At 41.4% G+C, this 22,730-nt stretch overlaps 1 protein-coding gene across 2 annotated transcripts in view; it reads right to left on the bottom strand.

Moving 5' to 3' along the window:
- Positions 1-22,730, bottom strand: part of LOC119430536 (homer protein homolog 3) — a 62,998-nt gene that overhangs the window by 26,886 nt on the left and 13,382 nt on the right. For both annotated transcript variants that reach the window (XM_037697959.1, XM_037697960.1), the window contains 3 exons: positions 14,057-14,213; positions 12,846-12,977; positions 12,353-12,460 (listed from right to left, as the gene is read on the bottom strand). In XM_037697959.1, the coding sequence (XP_037553887.1) occupies positions 12,353-12,460; positions 12,846-12,977; positions 14,057-14,213 (397 nt within the window). The remainder of the gene's footprint in view (positions 1-12,352; positions 12,461-12,845; positions 12,978-14,056; positions 14,214-22,730) is intronic.

Raw genomic sequence — 22,730 nt, 5'->3', positions numbered from 1 at the left:
TGGAGACAAACCAGTCGTTTTCCTGGATGTTGTCCAACAGCTGTCTGTTCATCAACATGTGAAAAAATCTGTTCATGATCGCTTTGATGAAAGCTGACAGATCCAGAATCGGTCTCATCCCTCCGGTCCTTTCGGGGACCAGGAAGTAGCTTGAGTAAAACCCTGTGTTTTCCTCCTCGTTGGGAACTCTTGAGATTACACCTTTTATCAGAAGCTCTTGGATTTCTGCATTTAAGGCTGAGACTTGGTCTGGTGATGACAGGACCGTCTCTATAACTCCTCCGAACGGAGGGGGTCGGGTTGCAAACTGCAGCGTGTAACCCTTGCATAACACTCTGTCCCTCCATCTGTCCGGTGAGCATGTTTTTAACCACTCTGCGTGACGTTCGTGGAGTGGACGTGCGTTTAAATGATGTGCCGTGTTTTGAACGGATGTCATCCAAACCTCCGCCTCGACCGCCGTCATGCGTCGCGGAAATGTTTTCCGCGTGACCCAAGGCGAGGCTTTCTCGAAAGGGCTGTTCTGCGCGCGCCCGCGCGCTGTGACTGGATCGCGGACCAACCTTCATGTCCGGGCGGGGCGGTGTGTGCTGAGGCGAGGCGTGTGTCAGCTGATGAAGTGAAGGTTGTGAGCCTCGCGGGAGCGCACGTTTCCTCTGGAGGGACGCGCGCCGCTCTCGCTGAGGGCGGGGCCCGTCATTGGATTCATTCAGCTGTCTCACGCTTATGCCGCCGTGAGCTGCTGATCGCTGGGACGCGGTGGATGACGGCCACTCGCGTTCATACAGGAGAGGCGTGTGTTGTTTTCGCTGAGAGCAGGGACCTCCACCGGACCCGGCCTGCGGTCCCACATTTATCCCGATGTGGGCCGGTGAGCGCCGGGCAGCTGTGCGTGCATCATCGACACAGTGCCGTTGGATGGAGGCTGCTTGTCTCGCTCGGGAGCGCGTAAACACCGTTGGGAGGTGATCGTGCGGGTCTGATTGACAACAAGTTATTTCGCTTACCGTGGTGTCACGTGAGCGTCCGGGCATGTGAGGGAGCGGCGGTGGATTTAAAAAACCTTTATTTAAGGACACCGGCTCTTTATGAGTGGAGGGTGTGTGTGTAGCGGCTGTGAGCTCATCCGAGCTTACAGACTGGCTAAAAACAGGCGTTTTGATCTTTGAAAAATCATTTATTCAATTCCTGTGTCATTTATACACACATCCTCCGCAGACCGTCATTTCTTAAAACTTCTCCCCCGTGAGCTCTGCGGTTTGTTTGCTCCGAGCGCCGTCTGCAGGCGATCTCTGGGGAAAACGCTGAAGTGCAGGCTGCCGGACTGAGGAGGGGTGGTCTCTGGCGGGCGGGGCTGGTGGTGGAGCTGGGCGAGACGAAGCTGCTGCTGCCGTGGAGCGTCGATGTCTCTGCCTCTGCTTTTGACGATCTCTCCAGCGGGCTGGAGGACGGAATGAGCCGCGCGGCTAGATGAGATGGCGTACAGCTTCCGACGTCTCCTCCGACTGCTTCGAATTCGTCAGCATGGACGTCAAGCTGCTTCCGAACAGCGCGTCCGATGAGATGGGGCCCTCCATCCGGTCTTTGTGCAGCTTTTCCGGCAGCAATGGAGAGTGACGGAGCCAGATGGAACGTTGGATTACCGTCATCCATGCTACAATCCTCGACAGGCAACCCGAGGGAGCGGCGCACATGTTGAGGATGGCGTCTGCCGATCTACACAGGGAGCTCTTAGTCTCCTCCGGCAGGTCTGAGGTCTCAGCCTTTTCGACATGCTAAATGCTAGCAGCGCATGTTGTTGCTAACTGCGGTTGCCTGAAAACACGTCGGTGGGCTCGATTGGAGAGCTTTGGTCGCCGTCTGGTTCCTCCGGAGGGACGGGACGCTGCTCCGACCTGGACAGCTTCGCTCCGGAAGCTTCCGCGAGGCTTGGCTCCAGGGGAGGGAACCGAGGAATAGCGTCAGTTGCCTTACAGAAGGAGTTCTTTGTCTCCAAGGCAGGTCTGCGGCCTTCAGTCCCTTGGACATGCTATATGCTAGCAGCGCACGTTGTTGCTAACTGCGGCTGCCTGGAAAAACACGTCAGTGAAAAATAACCTTTCCGCCGATCATCCGAACTGGCGGGAAAAGGCGAGGGACGTAGAAAAAGGGGGTCCCTTCATGTCAGCCTCCTCCCGGGTTCCGCCGGGCAACCCCTGAGGGCGCTGTCGGCCGGGAGCGGTGTGATCGCCGATGCGAAACGAGGTGGGATGGGGTGAGCATTCACTCAGCCCCCCTCCACCTACACTACGCTCCCCGGGAGGGAATGAGCAGCGGGGGCTGCAGCTGAGCACACCTTGCCCCGGAGGAACCATCCGGTTCGCCCCGAGGGTCGGCGATAAGAGGAAAAAACACAAGATGGCGTTGTCCAGCGTGTAGTGACCTGTCACTGGGAAATGTTCCACGACGCTTACCTTGGAATAAGACTGCTGTCATCTTCTCCTCGGGGAGGAGAACTCACCGGACGACCGGAGGTCGACTGCCGGGCCCAGCATCCTTCACAAGGTTGGTCATTTACACAACTTATCTTCTTTGTTCTTCTGACAGTGCTATATTAGCTCGCTGAAGAAAAAATGGGAGCCGATTTCCCGCTCTTAACGTAATTTATACGGACCGGGTAGGGCCCACACAGCAGGTGGGCGTGGACTAATTTTTTTCAGTGCTTATGCTCTGCATAACGGGATAAACCCACTAAAGCGAAGGCCTTAAAGGGCGAAGCTTATATGACATAGAACCTGCATGTTTCGCTCAGCATCATGGGAGTAGCTCCAAACAACAGACTTTTTTCCTCCGAGTCTAAAACTGTGAGAGACAAATACTCACGTTTGCAAATTATTGCCAGCGGCTGTCAATCCCCTCCTAGATTTTAATTAAATTGTGATTAAATAACCTATTTAGAGATTGTTTTTGCACAAAGAAGAACAAATTTTGGATTAAGAGTATCACTTGAAGACACTGTTGAGTCAAAATGACAGAAAACGTTTCAGATTAGAACCCCGAGCTCAGTGCAGCAAATCAAGTACAGAAACGTTAGACAGAAAAACGTGTTTCCTTCTCGTCTTTTCAGTGAACTTTATGTTCCATGTGGCTGAATGGAGCAAAAATCACCCATTATTGTGGAGTGAATACTTTTCATTAGAGCTATTCAAATGATCACTGCAGAGAAATAAAATATAATGTTAATTAACTCACAAAGCTCTCTCATAGCACTGTGACATGCTGCAACTTTTATTTCTGCAAGCTTTGATGTTTATTCTTAAATAAATCCACAAATATCAATTAAAAAAATGCCTTTTTTCCTCTGAGAACTAACCAAATAAACGGTTTAAGAAAAAAATAATCACACAATAAATGTGTATAATTGATATTTAAGAGGAACTGCTAAAGCATGTACCAGTACATGAATTAACTACAACCTATAATGATATAGCTGACATATAACAACCTGTTTAACATGCTTAAGTTGTGAAAATAAAACACTGAACTTGTGCTTCAACACATAACACATGCATTATTAAGGGCTTAGCTGTAACTGATGCCACAAGCATTAAAACCATAAGATCAACACATTTTATTAAATATCTTTAAATCTAACTCCTCCTAATTATCTTTGCACTCGTGCGTTGTTCACAGCCATTTATCCTCCTCCTTTTACAGCTCGCTGATTTCACTCCCTCCTCCTGCATCATATCTTTAAGCTTGGTAAATACGGCAGAAAGCTGAAGCTTTACTGCATGCAGAGCCCCTGCTGCCACTCGCATATCAGAGACACAACATGAGCTGGGTAACGACCAGAGGCTGCAAAGATACAGCTCTGCAGAACTGCAAACACTGAGCACCTGATGGGGACGCAAAGTAAAATAAATAATAAAAAAAAAACACCCAACGTATTTCACAGGGATGATTCCCTGCAGCTCAATTCAGTCGCAGCGGTGTTGTAAATATCTGGTTGCCCAAGAGTTCACTCAGCACAAGTTAGCCAAATTGAACCCATGTTTGTTTATGGAAACCCTTCATCTGTTCGCACATATTTGCAACTGTTTAGAAAAGCTTCCCAGCCCTGACAGAGCGCCTAAATAATTTCACAACGCTGCTGAAGAAGAGTTCAGTATTTGGCACCACACCTCAGAAACTCCCCACCGCCACGAGCTCACACACCATAAAAACACTTCTGAGAAATCTTACACACGTGCTGATTTGGGCGTAGATGTAGAACTTTCTCAGTCTGTTTTGTTGGTAAATTTCTGAATAAATAATTGCTTTTCCGTCTGGTTTTATGTCGGAGTCTGTGTGATGTTTGAAGCAGCATCGTGCAGCAACTCTTGCCTGCCAACATGGAAACATGCAGAGGCAAGAAATCCATTTCACACACGTTAAGCTGCTGAAAAGCATCATCAACCCAGTGAAGAAGAAAGTGAACTTTAGGATCAAGTTTTTGTTTCTTCTCTTTCTTTGGGTGTGTCTTGATAAATCACATCGATTCATCATCTGGACATTGTGTTTGCCAAATGGTTAAAGTGTCCCGGGTCTACGAAACATCAAGAGACTAGTAATGTGAGACGAGACATTTTTACAGCTCCAAATACTCCGGAGCGGAACGTAGATAAGGAATATGATGCAGATGAATTAAGATTTTAACGTCCTGAAAGGAATGGCTTTTATTTTTAGTCTCCTTCTTCTTTCGGCTTTTCCCTCTTCAGGGGTTGCCATGGCGAGTCATCCTCCTCCATAACACCATTTCCCCTAAATTTCCAATAATAATGAACGGGGAGCAAAAAAATGGTACAGTCGAGATTCTTCCCATCCTGTTGGGTCAGCTGCTTCTCAGCATTTTCGTGTATTTTTCATCTTCTAAATTAGGACGTTTATAAGGTTGAACTTGATTTCTGGCAACTACACTTGGTCATACTTTAGGGTTTGTAAACAAATGCTTTATTATTTTTTTTACCTAAAATGGCTGCTGTGACTGTAGCACCCAATTAACTTTTTATACTGTTACACTGGTAAACATGTTAGAACACAGAAGACTAAATTCATCTACTGGAGCTGCAATATCTAAAGCAGTTAATGACACAGAGACTGCACTAATTTTCTGATGATACCATGTATTATAATGTAGTGAACTTGACCTGATGTCAAAACTTGACCTTAGGATCATATGGTCAGAAACTGTCATTTCATTGATTTGCATCCAGAGATACAGGTTGACCCATCCTGAGACTTTCTTTCTTGAATTAATCAAGTGGAAAAAGACAATTCTCTATGATCATTACTATTTTACAAATGTTTTGATAATCAAATTGTGTTAGTTCAAACAATGTTTACATGTTGAAGTGAACTACTCATTTTTATTTACTTAAAACAGTAAGAATGATTTTTAATCCTCAATTCAAAGTGAAATCAAGTTAGAGTACGTTACAGAGTAATGATTCAATTTCTTGATCGTCTGCTTTGAAGTGAGCAGAGTTTGTAAGTGTGTCAAAGTTCAAGTTTCGGTCAACTGAAAGTTTACTGAAAAGAAATGTCATGTTTAACTTTTACAGCGAGATACTTGGTGGGTGGCTCCACGAAGTCTGGTTTTTTCCATGATATCTTTCTGTCTGTTCTTAAACAATCTGAATCTTTTCCTTGACTTTTAATAACACCTTACATCACAAAACACACCTCTGTTGGGGTCCATCGACCAATCAGAGGCTCTCAAATGAACCGGAAGTAGAGCCCATTAAAATGTTGGCACTTCCTAGTTCAAGCAGAGTTTTTGGAATTCAGAATGCAGAGAGTTTGGGAGTTCCAGAATGCAGAACGCTGGAATTCAGGATGCTGCTGAATTAGAATCAAGCTGATCCAGAGACGATTTTGGGAATTATAACTTCTGTTTGGATAACCTCACACGACTCTCGAGGTTCGAGCTGTTCTCACGGAGACGCTGAAAGAGTTGAAAGGAGAGCTCTACACCAATGCTGAACTATCGTCTGCAAGGTAAAAAGTTCTATTCTCAACCAAGCGTACCGTTGGCCCAAGCTGGAAAAGAAGGAGCGTGTCGGTTCTGGTTAAGACAGACAAATTCCCTCACACATCTCTCTGTAGATAAACCTCATCTTTCCATCTTTAAACTCTCCTATCTGCTAGCAAATTAATCCAGATGTTTTCAGAAATGTCTGTGGTGAAGCAACGGAAAATCATGGCCGTATGGTTTTCCTGGTTGTAAAGCTGATTAATTATGTCGTTATTTTTCAATTCTTGCCAATTAATGTAAATGTGTGATGTGTTAAACTTGATTCTGTTAATAAATGACCCACTGTCGTGGTGAGTCAAAGATAATTAACGTCTCACGTCCACATTTTATTACATTCAACGCACGTATGTTACACAGTCCAGAAAAATGAAAGAACCCGTTTTAACAGTATGAATATATCTCAGTATATGTCATACTACAATAATAAACAAAAAGCAATAACAAAAATGTGTAAAATAAACAAACAAATACCACAAAGTATGTACAAATTGCTGCAGCAGTTATTGTTCTTCAGTGCACTTAAATACTATTGCAAGAGACAGAAATCAAAATCAATGCGAGCCCTCGTCAGAGAAAAAAATAAGGAAAAGTCCATCGTCAACTGTGCCAACGAGCCATGTCTTTGACACAGCTAACTTTCCCCAAGTATGAGTTTGTAGAGTTGACAATGTTCGTGGAGTTTTAAGAGTTCAAGCATGACAAAATGTAGTCTGAAGACTCCAGTGTGTTGGAAGCTGTTTTTTATTTATGTGGGCAAAGCTAGTTTAAGGAGATGAGGCCTTAGGCTGTATCAGCCTCCTACCAGACCATAGGACGAGTTCAGCTCTAGGCTGGAATTCCATACTCCCAGCTGTGCTGTTGGTCAGCTCGCCATCCACAAACCTCCAAGCTGATTGACAAGGTTTGAGGAAATACAAGTTCATTCAAGTCCACCTGGTCAATTCCAAGAGATAATTTCACACTTAAATGGATGAAAACATCCCCCCTGTGTGTTGATCGTCCGATCTGGTGGTAGCCATCAACCTGCTTCCCCCAGCCATCTGACTGAGAGGAAGTCAGTGCAGCTTCTATCTTTCCTCCATGGCCACAACTGGTTAAACACAATCACATGATTTATGTGAGGGATGGAACTACACTGTGAGCACATGACTCAAGGGGCATTCACACACAGCAGAAAATGGGAATTTAAAGAACACATAGGTCTAGGGGAAAGAAATATAGATATATAGTTTTTATCCCAGGCAACATGACTCTGAACACCTCCGTTTTGAAGTCTGTTGAAGAAATGCTGCTGTGTTAGGGATCATCCTTCTGTTTGAACCAAGTTTCACAGGTTGCACAGATGGCTTCAGATTTGACTCTAGAATAGGGGTTATAATCTATTATCTAATGCAGACATTAAAATCAAGTTTAAAATGTCTAAAGATTAATTCATATTAAATGTTCATAAGGTCATGTAAAGACAGAACTGTGAAGTGTGGCTCCTGGACTGTTTATGGTCCAGAAACGGCTCCTTCTGCTTTGAAAGCCAGTGCTTGGAAGTATTTGGGCTTCTGTGAAGGTAAAGGAAAACCCACATTGACTGCCTCTGCTAACAGACGTTTACTGGTTTTGGTTTTTTATTTCTGAATCCTTTTTATTTGCCTTGAACTTGAACATTTCATTTCTTGATCGAGGCCTGAGACAAAGGTCATGTTGGGCAAAGTGTCCACATTTTTTTGTTGTCGTTTGGAATAAATAATTTTCACTATAGGAAACTGTTTAACAGAGAAAAGAATGGAAAGATGATGAAAGATGGAAGCTTTTTGGCACAACCCCTTTGCAGACGTGTGTTTGATGAATTTATATCCTGGCTAAAGAAACAAAACTGTAATAAATAAACACACATTAGGGTGGCACAATTTATTGTTAATAAACTTGGTGATTCTGTCTGTCCTTGCTGGCAGTTTTATACGTTAATAGGGGTGCACCTTGATTTTCTTAATCTGGGGAAATCGGCTGATATTTGCATGAGAAACCGATTTTACCTATTATTTTTGTTTGAACAACAATTGTCTGAACTTCATTTATATTTCAGAACACTACCTCATGGTCAGTTAAACACGTTTATATTGTTTCTAGGATATTGTTCAAGGGTATGTTTTTCAATAAAATAAAGACTAAAAATTGAAGGTGCATTGTGACGTTTTAACACCTGACTGTGTCGCTTATAAAACTAAATCCGTATCGGCCATTATTATCATTATTATTACGGTCTATTATTAAATTCATGCGCATTAATCCAGGTATAAATCCAACCATATTCAGTCAGGTCATCTGGATGGTTTATTTTGTTGCTGAGACGTTTTATCCGAAGGACTTCTTCAGCCTGAGGATCCCACCAAACCAAAGTGAATCCCACAAACAGCTCATTCCCAGAGTGGAAAAAAAAACCAGGAAAGTCATACAGCATTAAGTGATCAAACCTCAATAACTAAAGATCACAAGCTGTGGTAACTTTTGACCTTCTAATCTTACGTCTTCTTTCAGTTCATTTCAGCGTCACTCTGAGATAAAGTGTCCCAGGTTTGACTGAAAACAATATTTACCAAAGAGTGGCAAATAAAAATGTCAGACTGTGAAAAAAGACGTCTCTATTGCTGCTTTGGCCTCTTTGTGCTGTTGACCTTATCGTCGCTGATGCTCCGTGTTATGATATCCAGGAGTGTTTTCTCACAGCCTCGCAAAATAAATAGGCGAGACGCGCCTTCAGCTCTTATCTGAGTGTCTCAGAGCTGAGGTCGCTGTTGGCAGCATGACTCTGCAGACTCCCAGACCTGCTGAGTGGCTCTTTGTTAAGACTTAACACACCGTGAATAAACACAAAAACATTAGCAGGCACTTCACCCTGTTTTGAAACCACTCTGCGGACATAATTAATACACAGGGATGACACTTTTATCTATGTTTATATGTGACCCGGCTTTATCCAGTTGTGCACAACCAAAGTGCAGCCCTCCAAACATGTTTGTACTTTATGTTTTATAATAATATAGCTCCATTAAACCTCATCCTGTGTCTTCTATTAAAAATGGCAGCAACTTTTATATGAAAAGGAAGGTAAAGTTTCCTCTCCAAGCAAGCGTTCACTTCTTCACCTGAACAAGTTCACCACAAACCTGATGAAAGCTGGCCATTGTCCGTTCAGCAGGAGCCAGATTCCTTTCAATTATAGATGATTCAGCTCCCTCCTCCAATGTCCCATTTTTATTCTCCTTCCTCTCAATACCCCTTTCTCTTTTTTCTTTCAGGGCCCTGTCGTCCTGACCCTCGGCACACCTTTACCGCTGCACGTTCGTTCAACAGCCCGTTTTCATTTGTAATGCATGAAATCTTTTAATGGAGTCACCCAAGGGGAGAGTAATGGAGCACCCAGATGGAGATCCAGCTAATCTCTCATGAATTTAAATATGTTTAAAATAGGAACAAAAGCCCTGGATGTAACTGTTCCACTGTCACTTTAACCCTAGGGCTACAGAGACCACCAGGTTTTTGTAAAACCACTGCCACTGGTGCCAAGCGATTGTTCTTTCTTAACCAAATTCACACTGAGACATTAAAAATAAAAAAAAAAGCTAATTTAAAATGACATTTCCACTAAATGACATGTTTTAACAATGCATTTATCATATGTGAGCATGTTCTGTATCAGTGCAGTGTTTTAATATGCTGATTCCCAACTTATTAGAGTTCGGTCTACAAACAAACGGCAGTAGACATTTGTTACTCTGACTATCTTTGGTTAACATATCAAAACATTACAATTAGGCCAATTAAACAAAAGTTAGAGAGACAAAACACGTCACTATACTATTTATATTGACTAATAACAATATAATTTATGTCTCATTGCTATTCTGACAAAAAATGTAATTAGCTATTTTTTGTAATTAATTTTTTTATTTCTGGAAATCATTTGAAGACACCAAACTTCATATTTAATGGGGTCTGAAGCCCAACTTTGGGAATTAGTCATAACATACGTATAAGTAGCAGCATTTTCCTCACTTGCTCTCGTGCAAGACAGATGCCTTTCTTCCCTCTCCCGTCCTCCTCCTGCTTTTTTGTTCTGTCCCATGTATCGGAGCTCCTATTTACACATTTTCCAAAACGTAAACTACTGTCATGGATCTGGTCAGCTGACTTTCAACGCAATCAACAAAATCTTTTCAACAAAGTAACAGGGTCCTGGAGAGCCCTCATGCCCCGCTGTGACGCACGCGGCAGGATATGTCATGGATCCGTGGGGAGTTTGGAAGCTGATGTGCCTTTCCGTATTGTCTCTGTAGGACGCTGAATTTGTTTATATAATTAGAACCATGATAGAGAGGTTTCTGCTTTTTGGCACCGGCGGATACCTATGTTATCAGCTTTTAAAGAAGACGGCAGCAGCAGTTTCGGCCATGGCAAAGCTGCCGACCTTATGTGAAGGTTTGGTTCGTGCTTCGAGTACTCAAAATCAGCTGATTTACAAGCTAAACCATAAGGTGGAAGCGAACCTGTGAGAATCACAGGCTAATTGCGGCTTCTGGGACTCGCCAGAATGTTGGGGACGACCTTGGAGGGAGTTTATAAACACGAACCAGTAGAATGCCCACAAGTCTGGCCATTTTGGATTGAAAGTACAAGCAGGACTCAAGGCTGACAAGATATAACAGTCTGCCTGAAAAAATTAACAATTGTGGCTTATCTGAATCTGATTCCCCGTTTGACCTTGAAGCAGGCAATTTATCAAATTTCTCTTGGGATATATGTGTAAACTAAGAAAAAAGCTTTGTCTACTGCAAACACCACCCCGAGAATGTCTGTGAATGCTTATCAGAGCTGTACTGGCTGACACCAACATCTTAACAGGACTATGGACTATCTGGATGTACTTCATAGACAAATCTTACCGTCTTATCATCAGATGAAAATGTAATGTGTCTAATGTGTTTGCTGGTAAAGTTTTTTGATGACTTAAATTGTGTCCTGATAAGGACAATATGTGAAGAGATCATTTTTGTAATAACACTATCCTCTCCTCATGGCCTTTCCCCCTTTCCTATCTAAAAGAATAAGGGGCTCGAACTATCAGCAGCAGCAGCAACGTGCACTCCACCCATATTTCGGACAACTGCACGAACATAATCTCACTGTATTTTGGTACAATGATAAAAAAGCTTATTCTGATTCTGATAAACAGTCATGTTTATTTGAGATAAATGTTGGTATTCTGGCTACAAGGGTAAGTAAGAATAAAGTTGCTTGGTTAAGCTAATATTTCACCTTCAGCTGTGGTGAAGCACACAAGATGTTAAGATGGTCTGAAACACCAGATGAGAAGTTACATTAACTCAGTTCATAATTACGCCAACATTAAAGACCGACATGGTGGAGGAAAGAAACAGCTCAACAGAAAGAAATAAAACAAATAAATGTTCAAATGTTCTAAATGTTTAAAGCACACACTTTATTTATGAGAAAAACCAAAGTAAAAAAAACCTAATTATTGAAAAACTTAAAAGAAAGCCAGAAGAACTTTTGCTCAAGATCCCATTGAAAGGTTAGTGTCTGAAGATTTAGACGTTTTGAGGTATAAGATTTTAGAAAGTTTTGGTTCAGAGACTCTATGGTCACGTTTTTTAACTCCCATAACAAATAGGCTCAAGATCTGGAGCTGCCAAAAATGTGCATGTTAGGCTAACTGGTAACTCTAAAATGGTAAAACTGAAAATGGACGGGTAACTTGTGTTCTGCACTGGTTGGTTTGTGCGGGAAAAAAATACAAGATGCAAATACTATATATATATATATATATATATATATAATGTTTGTTTTTTTTTCCCCTTCCTTGCTGAGAATGTCCCCGTTTTTTTTTTGCTGGCTGAAAATCAGTTGGTGGTCCTTCTTTCTGATAGTTAGCACACAAAAGGTGACTTTTGTGAGTTAAAAGTTTTTCATCTTCTTCTTTGTGAGTACATGAATATGTACTATATGTATGAGTACACAATTTAAATACTCAAAGGTGCAAGCACTCACTGTGTGCACTTCAAATAACTCCAGACATGGACGGCCCCGTTTCAGATGTCAGGATTATTTATTTATTTATTTATTTATTTATTTATTTATTTATTTATTTAACATTGTTTTTTTAAGCTTTACAGTATATTTAGGTATGTGGAGTTTCTTTTGTTTTACCTTGGAAGAGCTCTAATGAGCCAAAAATCACAGAAAACTTGTTTTCTCAGAGTTTTGGTAAATAACAGGATGCTTCACCTGAGGAGCGGCGATGTTGAGCGCTGGGTTGGCCAGTTCAAACCTCTCCTGTGATTTTTCTCTGGCAAGACGTGCCGCCTCCTTCACCTCCCTAAACTTCTCTGCAAACTTCAGGTGAAAAGAGAGAAGAGGAAGAAATGAAACTCTGCATCTTTCAGCAACATTCAACCACCTTTATTTTAACCAAGCAGCCTAATTCCTGGGAAATAACGTGGATACTGGGTTAATTTAATGCTACAGAGTGAAATATTCAACCACGTTCTTTTATCGTGTACAATAAGTTTTTGTGAGAAGAAAGGAAAAAGCAAAAGGTCAAACCCTGCATATAAATGAATGTCACGGAACAAAAACGTGTTTGCAAAATCCACGTTTGCAAAAGGAAAAGGTCAAGTTCTCTGTGTATTTTGCAGGTTTTATAAGAAAAGGCTACTTGAATGCAATAAGACCCATGACGGTCCTCCTGAAGGAGCAAGAAGCAGTTTGAGGGTTTTACCTGCTGCAGCTGCTGCTCCGTGGAGAAGCCCAGGCCATAGACGGTGTTTGCTCGGCTGTCGGCCCACTGACCAAACTTCTGCGACGTTTTGGTGAAAGTCATGTTTGGGGTGATGGTGCTGTTGATGATGGCCTGCCTCCACAGAAAACACAGGTTTAATATATATTGAACACAAGTTAGAAAAATAATCCAAGATTTTTTTTTTTTATTAATAAAAAGCAGAACTAAACTAAATCTTTTAAAAAAGAACAGAACAGAGAAGTGTCCTCAACATGTATTTTACATAGACACTGCAGAGGTTATGAAAAGTTAAATAACTAGAGTAGAAAGAGTTTAAAACAATTAATTTGACTGAAATCTGAACGTTTAAGTTTCTCCAGCAGCAGTCAGGGGTCCAGGTGAGCTGGTTCGCTCCTAAACAAACTTTGATGCATTAATTTACAATCAAATGAATAAAACGCGCATAAAATGTAAAGTTTATTACATATTATTGTTGTTTTTATTTATTTAAATGTCCCTGATAAACATAACTATTAATTCCCAGCAGGTGACTTGTTCCTGTGCAGCAACTCATCACAATAAAACAGTAAAGGAATTTTATAGTTAGTTTTATGAACACAAAAGAGCATCCTAATAATAAAACTGGAGCATATAAGTCACATTTATGTCAGGGGCTTTTTAAAATATGAATTTAGGTCACTTATGGGTAAAAATTCACAGTGGAGGCTTGTTCTATGAACAACCAGGACACGGAAAGAACAAATGAAATTAGCTTGTTTTGTGTCAACATAAGTTGTTGCTTTAATATTCTCCAGTGAACAGGCAGATCAGGATTTGTTGCCAAAATTATCTCTTTCAGTTCCTCATCCAAAAGCTTTAAATCTCAGAGGGGAACAATTGGCCCAAATGTCTGCTTTCTCCAAGTTTTACTTAATAACAATGTTAAAGTCAGGACTCCCAGGAGCTTCAGCATCGCTGTGGATGCATCTTTACCAATGAGATCATGGGATAAATATTCTGTTGACAACATGCGCATCTTGCAGACAACAAACATTTTTATGTATTTAGACAATCCCCAAACAGGAGGTGAATAAATAGCAAAGCAGAAGAAGCACTAATGTCTAATTTAACACTTGTGACAAATGAGGAAAATCCACAAAGTAATGCAACATTTCATGGCTGCTTGTAAATGATGCAGGTGTTGCTCCCACCTTAGTCCCGCCCACACTGATGACGCGATAGACGCCGCGGCTGGCATCGTAGAAGAAGGACACGGTGACGGCGTGTTTACTGGCCGGCAGCCAGTTCCGTTTGGTGGCCGGGTCGATCTGGAAGACGTGAGCTCTGGAGCTGAAAATGGGCTGCTCCCTTCAAGGCACAAAGAAAATGAGAGCAAGTTAGCATGCAGTTCCCGATGATTTTGTGTCACATTTTATTACAAAATGCCATCTTTTTGTTAAACCCAGGACATGTGACTTCCATTTGAAATAATCCCAGAAACAGACATTATATCCTTCAGTTCTCCTTAGTTCAGAAAGTTCCAACAAAAAGTTATTCCTGTTTTACAGTTGCGTGTTTCTTGCAGCCATAAAGATCACGTCTACTTGTTAATCATGTTAAACTTGGTTTTCTAACAGACCAACAACATGCATGTTAGGCTGACTGGATGTTTGTCTCTATATGTGTCCCTGTGATGGACTGGAGACCTGTCCAGAGTGTCCCTCACTCTCGCACAATGGACATGGGCACACCAGCAACCCCCGTGACCGAAAAGGAAGAAGCGGATAAAGATAATGAATGGATGGATGGATATTTCTTTCTTTCTTTCTATGTATCTATATATATATATATATCAGTTTCCTTCTGATAACAACAAAGTTTGAGAAAATGAAATTCAATGTAAATGTATTAATAATTGTGTTAAATAATTATGGTAAAGCCATTTTTCTAACAAAACAACAGAATCATAAGATTAAGGAAACCATCTAGATCACTGCATAAATCAAACCATAACCCAAAATTTCATTTTTGTTTTCCCAAAGACCTTGAGGTCACTGAAGTTTTCCGCTTGGAAAGATCTCATTGGTGTAAAAAAGTTTTATTTAACCTCCAGCAGTCCAATTAGTCGTTCTGTTCTCTTTGAAGACAGACGTTTGCTGTGAGGACAAACGGTTGGAAGAAGCTCCAGGGACACCGAGGGACCACAGAGGCTCTTGGTGAATCTTGCATCATTACACAGCTAATAGGGTTTGAACAATGTTAACGTACACAATGAGCCGTTTACTCTGAAGTCAATTACATACAACATTAATGGGGATAATGTGCACTGGGAGGGGACTCTGGTCTTTGTCAAGCAAAAGAAAAGACCTTTTATATAGGTCAGCAACTGGCTATATGAAGAAATGCCCCAGGTGGATTTAAAGGGAATTACAGAACATTTGCATTCGAACAATGGCCATTATTCTTCCTGCACAGATCCTTGAAGCCACAATGGACGATAGCACGGCCAAGAAAGCAGAATTAGACGGTGTGGTTTAGATTGAGGACAGCTGCAGCTACAGATACAATAAATGTATAATAGCTTGTGCAGCTGTTTTATTTGGTGTACAAAAATGATTTTTAGTGGACACTGGACCAAAAAATAAAAAAATAACACAGAAGGGAGCATTTTTACCTGTCAAGAAAGCTCAGATTTGTTTGTGTTTATAACTTAAATGTTAGGATTTACAATTAGGATTTAAGGTTTTACAACATCCTCAGATTTAAGTAAATTTGATTTTTATGAAAAGTGTCTTGAAAGACTAAAAAAACAGAGTTTGATTTTATGCAAAGCAAGACTCATTCCTCTGGTAACATTACAATGTTGGTCACTTTCAAATTTATTTTACTCCCTAAGTTTCATTTCACGGTATTAATTTATTAATATATTAATTTTAATTGCTGGTCTGCATTAAGAGACTTTGATAAAAATGTATTTGTCTTAAATTAATCTAGATGTAAGTTGGTGAACGAGAGGAAGAACTAACGTCTCTAAAAGGTAGAATTTTACTGCGCTACAACTGTGACTAGTTGGCAAAGTGTACTTTTTATTGAATCTCCAAAATGTTCACCGGGGTTCTTTAAATTCATCGCCTGAGTCGTAAAGGCTTGCAGTCCCGCTTAAATTTTGAACATGTTCAAAAATTTTGCAAATTTTCACATAAAATATTCAGTCATTGCAGTTGTCTCAAATCAATCTCGCTTTTCTCCCAGATGTCTCAAACGTGTCTCAAGAGCACCGCAGCTGTATTTTGACACCTGCAGGAAGCAGGTCCATAAACGATCATAGTTACTGAAAAACTGGTCCAAATCGGCCTATTTTCATTTTAAAAGTGTACTCCAGTAGATCAAATTATAACAATGTGCACATACCATACCAATTTATTTATATAGCACTTAAAACAGCAACAAGGCCAACCAAAGTGCTGTACAAAAGAAAACAAACAAGCACAGCGGACAGGAAAACATAAAATAGAAATACAGATACAAATAGCAGCAGAAGCTAACTAAAATGGCCAACAGAGTAGAGAACAGACCGGACCAAAACAAATCACACCGTGTTAAAGGCAAGCGAATAGAAGTGGGTCTTCAAGCGAGACTTAAAGACTGAGAGTGTGGGAGCCTGCCGGACACTCAGTGGCAACTCATTCCACAGTCGTGGACCTGCAACAGAGAAAGCCCTGTCACCTCTGAGCTTACGACGGGTTTCTGGGACTGAGAGAAGCATCTGGTCTGCTGACCTCAGAGAGCGCGGTGGGACATATGGCTGCAGAAGATCAGTGAGATAGGATGGGGCGGAACTGTTCAGTGATTTAAAAACATACATGAGAATTTTGAAATGGATCCGAAGGTGAATGGGTAGCCAGTGCAGGGAGGCCAAAACTGGCGTGATGTGCTCTCTATAGCCTGTACCAGTTAAAAATCGGGCTGCAGCATTTTGGACCAGTTGTAGACGAGCAATGGAGGACTGATTGATTCCAAACAGAAGTGAATTGCAGTAATCAAGCCTAGATGTTATGAAGGCGTGGATCACTGTCTCAAGGTTCTTTTTGGAGAGTATAGGCTTCAGCTTAGACAGCCGTCTCAGCTGAAAAAAACAGGATTTGACCATCATGTTTACGTGACTGTTGAGTTTTAAGGACAGGTCCATTATCACCCCCAGATTAGTGACCTTTTGTTTCTCTAGCGGGGCTAGAGAGAAAAGGTCAATGTCATGGTTCATGAGTGAGCCACTGGGATGGAACAGCATGACTTCAGACTTCTTCTCATTGAAGCTTAAGAAGTTTAAAGCCATCCAGTCCCGGATGTCAGCCAGGCAGTCAAGAAGAGGCTGAATAGAGCGTGTGCCTCTGTGCCTCAGGGGGAAGTACATTTGGCAATCATCGGCATAGAAATGAAAGGGTATGTTGTGTTTGCGGAAGATAGCACCTAGTGGCAGCAGGTATAAAGAAAAGAGAAGGGGACCGAGGATGGACCCCTGCGGTACCCCCCACTGGAGCGCTGTCGATGCCGAGCTAAAATCTTTGATATTGACACAGAAGGTTCTGTCAGAGAGGTAGGACCCAAACCATTTAAGGGCTGACCCTGTGATGCCCACCCACTGCTCCAGTCTAGAAATGAGGATCTTGTGGTCGATGGTGTCAAAAGCAAATGTAAGGTCCAATAGGACAAGCAGCACAGAATCACCTGCGTCTGTGGATATGAAAATGTCGTTAAAAACCTTCAGTAGAGCAGTTTCAGTGCTATGGAGAGATTTTAAGCCAGATTTGAATAACTCTAGGATAGCATGATCCCCCAAAAACTGTTTCAACTGAGACTCCACAATTTTTTCCAGTAGTTTAGAGGTGAATGGGAGTCTGGAGACAGGCCGGAAGTTGGACATGACTGAGGGGTCAAGGTTAGGTTTTTTCAGGAGGGGCTGGACAGCAGCATGTTTAAAAGTCTTTGGCACCACACCTGAGGATAAACTGCTATTCAGAATAGCAAGGATAAAAGGACCCAGGGTAGGAAAAACTTCCTTTAGTAGTCGAGGGGGGACCACATCAAAGGGGGAACCAGATGGCTTCATGCTGCACATGGCTATGATTGCAAGATGGCAGCTGAAAACATGGCTTCACTTAGTCACAAACACTCTGACTTCAGACTGCATTTAAAAATGTGTTTCCTTCCAGTCTCCAACAGTCAGACGATATGATAAACTAACTTTAGTCATTAAAGATGAACAAACTTCTCGTAGTCAGTGGTTATTTTTACTATATTTCCATAAAAATGCCATTAGGTCTTTCAAGTCTATCCATCCCTTTCCTTTACATTTTGTCTCATAAGGGACGAGGGTTGAGGGCTGGGGGTTGCTTGGAGTAATGTCATTGAAAAGCCAACCTGTGTATGATTTTGAACTGTGGGAGGAAACCAGAATATCCAGACATCATGAATGCAACCAGAGGGGGAAAGAGTACTGAAAATGTGTACTCAAGTACAAGTACTGTTATTTATTTATTAACCTTTATTTAACCAGGCAAATCCCACTGAGATCACAGATCTCTTTTGCAAAGGAGGCCTGGGCCTGAAGGCAGCCTACAAGGAATGTTTTTTGTCTGTGGGAGTAAACCGGAGTACCCGGAGAAAACCCATGCAAGCACGAGAAGAACATGCAAACTCCACACAGAAAGACCCCAGGTCCAACCAGGAATTTAACCCAGGACCTTCTTGCTGTGAGGAAACAATGCTAACCACTGAGCTGTCGTGCTGCTGTTACACTGCTTAAATTGTATTCGATCATAGGTAAAAGTACTGGTGTTATAAAAAAAATTTAGGCAAAAGTACAAATTAAGTCTTCTCAAACACTATTCAGAGCATTATTTACTTTTTGAAAAAATGATGTTTTATTGTGTTGCCAATTTTCATTCATTCAACCTTTATTTAGACAGTTAAGTCACATTGAGCCCAGAAGACTCATTTACAAGTGAGATCAGTTTAGACAAAAAAGTAGTGAAACTGGACACATGTAGTAGGAATTGTAGGCGAAAAAATTCCTATCAGACTTCTTTTTGACTGAGAAGAAAAACTAAACACCTCGCACAAACAAGCACATAGTGACATAGACATTCTTCAGAGGGGGGTAGATGACGAGAGGGGTGAGCAATGTCCGTGGACGGGGGGGGTGTCAGATCACATGTTCTCCAGGCGAATTCAGATAAGGTGCCCTTCAAGGCCAGCCAAGGGAGCCAAATTCAGATAAACACACAGTTGTTTTAGGGACAGGCAGAACTTAATGACATCTACCTTGAGTCTGTTGGTCCACTCAGTTCCGAAAATGTCCAAATTACACGGCCACTCTGATGGAACGTGCCTGAGTAAAATCCCCAAGATCTGATCCATTCTGCCCAAAGCATTTGAGTCTGGGTACTCGAGGCACAAACCAAGCCATCGTAAAGGCAAGCAGCGTGATCAGGTCCCACTTTGCTGCAGACGACTTCCTTGATTGTTGATAAAACCAGCAACCAGCCAAATCCAAAAAGCAGGAACCAGTTATCGTAAATCCAATTAAATGTGCATCCTTAAAATTCACAAATGGCAGCAGAGATGGACACATCATCAAGTCTTCAAATCAATGAAATATCCAGCTGCGTGCGTGCCAACAGGGCAAATCGGCTCGCCTAAAACCTGTCTTCTCTTTGAAGAAATGTTATCAATTGTGATGAGGGACCAACTGAGCAAAACAAGTCCATAATTATGGTTCGGAAGATATGCAAGAGAGGCTCAGAAGCAGTTTCACAGACAGAGAAGCAAAGCGGAGAGGGAGGGGAGGGGAAAAGTATCCGAAATCGGCAAGAGCAAGTGGTGAAGGCATTCAAGTCAATTTACTGTATATAATATCTACATTCAAAGGACGTCTCAGACGAACAATAAAGTATACAAAAATTACACTAAGGCCATTTCTTTTGTAAACAAATGTAGATAAAGCAGGAATTTTGTTTGTTAAAACAAAGTCGAAAATATTTTTGAACCGGCATAGAACAGGTTAAACTTTTTCAAATACACTGTGAACAACAGGCAGGTAACATTTCTGTCACCCTTCACTTTTTCTGAACCTTTTGTTCAGTGTCAACAGGAGCTGGTTTTCTAAGTTAACAGAGTCTATCCGGATTCGTTTGGCTGTGAAGAGTAGACCCTAAATGACTCTCTATGGTGTTGTCCTTTGCTTACATCATAGGTAATTGGCGTGTTCACGATCTAAGAGCCTTACTGGCTACAAAAGGTGCAGAAGAATGGTTTGAATATTAATTCAAATTGCGGCTGTACTCAGTAGCGACTTCTGATTTTAAAAGTAGGAAAGTAGATTATATGGTCTAATTGTACTTAAGTATGAGTAAAATTACACAATTGAAAGAAATACTCATAAAAGTACAAGTACCAAAAAAAATCTACTTAATTACAGTAATGCATTTGTAATTCGTTACTTCCACCCCTGAATGCATCACTCACAGAAAGACTTGAACTTCAAACCTAACAATGCTAAACAATAGCCAGTCCTTAAAATTATTTAATCAAGTTTCAACTTTATTTGTTGCCCTTAAAGAAACTGGTCCAGGTGACATGATTTAACATTTTTTTGTTATCTACCTGGATAATTGACAACAAACCTTTTTTTTTAGCTTTATTCTTTAGTTCACATTCAATCATCTCTAACTTCAAATCATCATAATATCCACGATCAAATGCCCAAGCTGTTCAGTGAGAGACTGAGAGAACAAAAAACATGGAATCTGAAAGAAACTAAGAAAAATGAGACATTCTGCTGCCACTAAGATTTTATGTGAGCAATTATATTTTCATTTTAAAGCCATAAAAAGTCCTTGTGTTCCTCTGTAAACTTTTTGATATTCACCTTGCTTTATTGTAGTTAGTGACACTAACGGAGTTAAATTTTGAAATGTGCTTTTTATCTTCCTACCCTGCTGTGTCTGTAAACAAGATGTCAAGGGAGATGTGACGGTTTGATTACACCCAAATCATCCATGAGAACAAAACACATGAACAGAAATGTTTCCAACTACGTGAGATCATGTTTGATTTGTGCTCAGCGAAGCACAGAAACTGAAATGCTTCTGTTCAAACCACAGTAATATTACATTTGGTACCTCAACACATCACATCCCATTCTTAACTGTATTTGTTAAAATATATATTTAAATGTACAAACGTTCCCAGAATCAAACGCAAGCAGATTTTTCAGTATAAACAAACATTATATAATTTTTTATGAAATTTTCTGACCAGAAACTCAGTTCAGTGGGACTTATCCTTGAAGGACAGCGATGGGAGAGGTCAGTGAGGCTCGCATAAAACATTTCATCTAAATGTCAGGAGCTAAAATTCCCCTCAGAACAGCCGAATTATCTGGCTGCATATCAAATAAAAGGAACACTGTAATAAACTAAAAACAATGAATAGGAAAATGATCATTTGGATAAAAAAAAAAGCAGCTTCTTTCGTTATTTCCGATCATATTCTCATCATAAGGAGAGCCGATGAGTGACAGCTCGTCAGTTCTCAGCCGTCACATAGAAATTAAAAGTCCCGTCGTTCATTTGGACCTGTCTCGACTTTGCTGTGAAAAGCCCGTTGAGCTAATCGGGCCAGACGGGAAGCATCGCGTCGATGTTTGATGAAATGAGCAGATTAACTCTGGATTAATGTCCTCCTGAGGTGAGCACAGCTGCTTGTCACTGAGGCCTCGTCTGATCTAATGCAGGGCGGAGAAGAAAAGTCAAGAGTCTCCGATTTTAAAACGTCCTTCAGCTGATTAACGGGAATTTTTTTTTATAGTTTTTGATCAAACGAGGTGCCGCAAGAGGGAAACAGTGCTAGACTGGTTAGGAGACAGCTGCTCATACAGGATGAATCAGAACAGAAATCACTTTGCACACCTTATTAGCTCAAACAGTAGGAGGACAGCTGGGTCCAAAGCATAAAGGTAACTCCTGCACGTTGTTAAAACTTGCAGCAGAAATGTATTTAGTGGCGAAACCTTCAAAATCTGCAATCGAGGACATTGAGGTCGTTTTTACACCTGATAGTCCGATAGACACGGTTCGATTGGGGACCAAAACATTTATTTACATTTTTCAGCTGGTGTGGTTCGCATTCACACTGCACTGAGTCAATCGAGCCAACCTGTTCCCTGTGGTGGCACTGCACCAAGAACAACTGAAGAAACGACATGAAAACCTCTGAAGAAGACACTGAGCGCAACTTACTTCTGGAAATAAAAACAAAAATGGAGTGGCGTCAAATTTTAGTGGTTTTAGGATTTCTGTTTTGTCTGTGGCTCATGTGCCAAACAAACACTTTTCAACAATGGACTCAACATGAGCTGAAGATGAGCCAGAAGACCATGGAGAATGTTTTTCACACAAGGCAGCTGAGACGGCTCCGTATGAGGTACGAGAAATGTGCGTTTGTTTCGGTTGTATTTACCCAGAATGCCCTGCGCTGTGCACTTCCTGCTTTTGGAGCGGTCTCCGGTCTGCTTGCATTCACAATGCATTCAAACTGCAATCAAGTTCACTTCAACCGAACCGAGACCTAGGTATTTAGGTGAACCAGAGTTTGCTGTTTTGGTCCGCATCAGAGTTTGATTGTGCATTCACACCTCCCCAAATGAACCGGACTTTCCAGGCAAACAGACTAGAGTTCGATTAAAGCGGACTAAACAGGGCTGGTGTGAATGCACCCTGAAAGGTGACAGATTCCTCCTCTGCAAGACACGGTGGCTCCCATAAATAAATAAAATAACAAAACACTTGATGACTCAATGACACTGAAATACAGTTTGATACCTGG

This window comes from Nematolebias whitei, chromosome 3 (genome assembly GCF_014905685.2).
Source record: "Nematolebias whitei isolate Nwh7 chromosome 3, NemWhi1, whole genome shotgun sequence".
In the NCBI taxonomy this organism is placed as follows: domain Eukaryota; kingdom Metazoa; phylum Chordata; class Actinopteri; order Cyprinodontiformes; family Rivulidae; genus Nematolebias; species Nematolebias whitei.
This window is presented reverse-complemented; position numbering and strand designations above follow the sequence as displayed.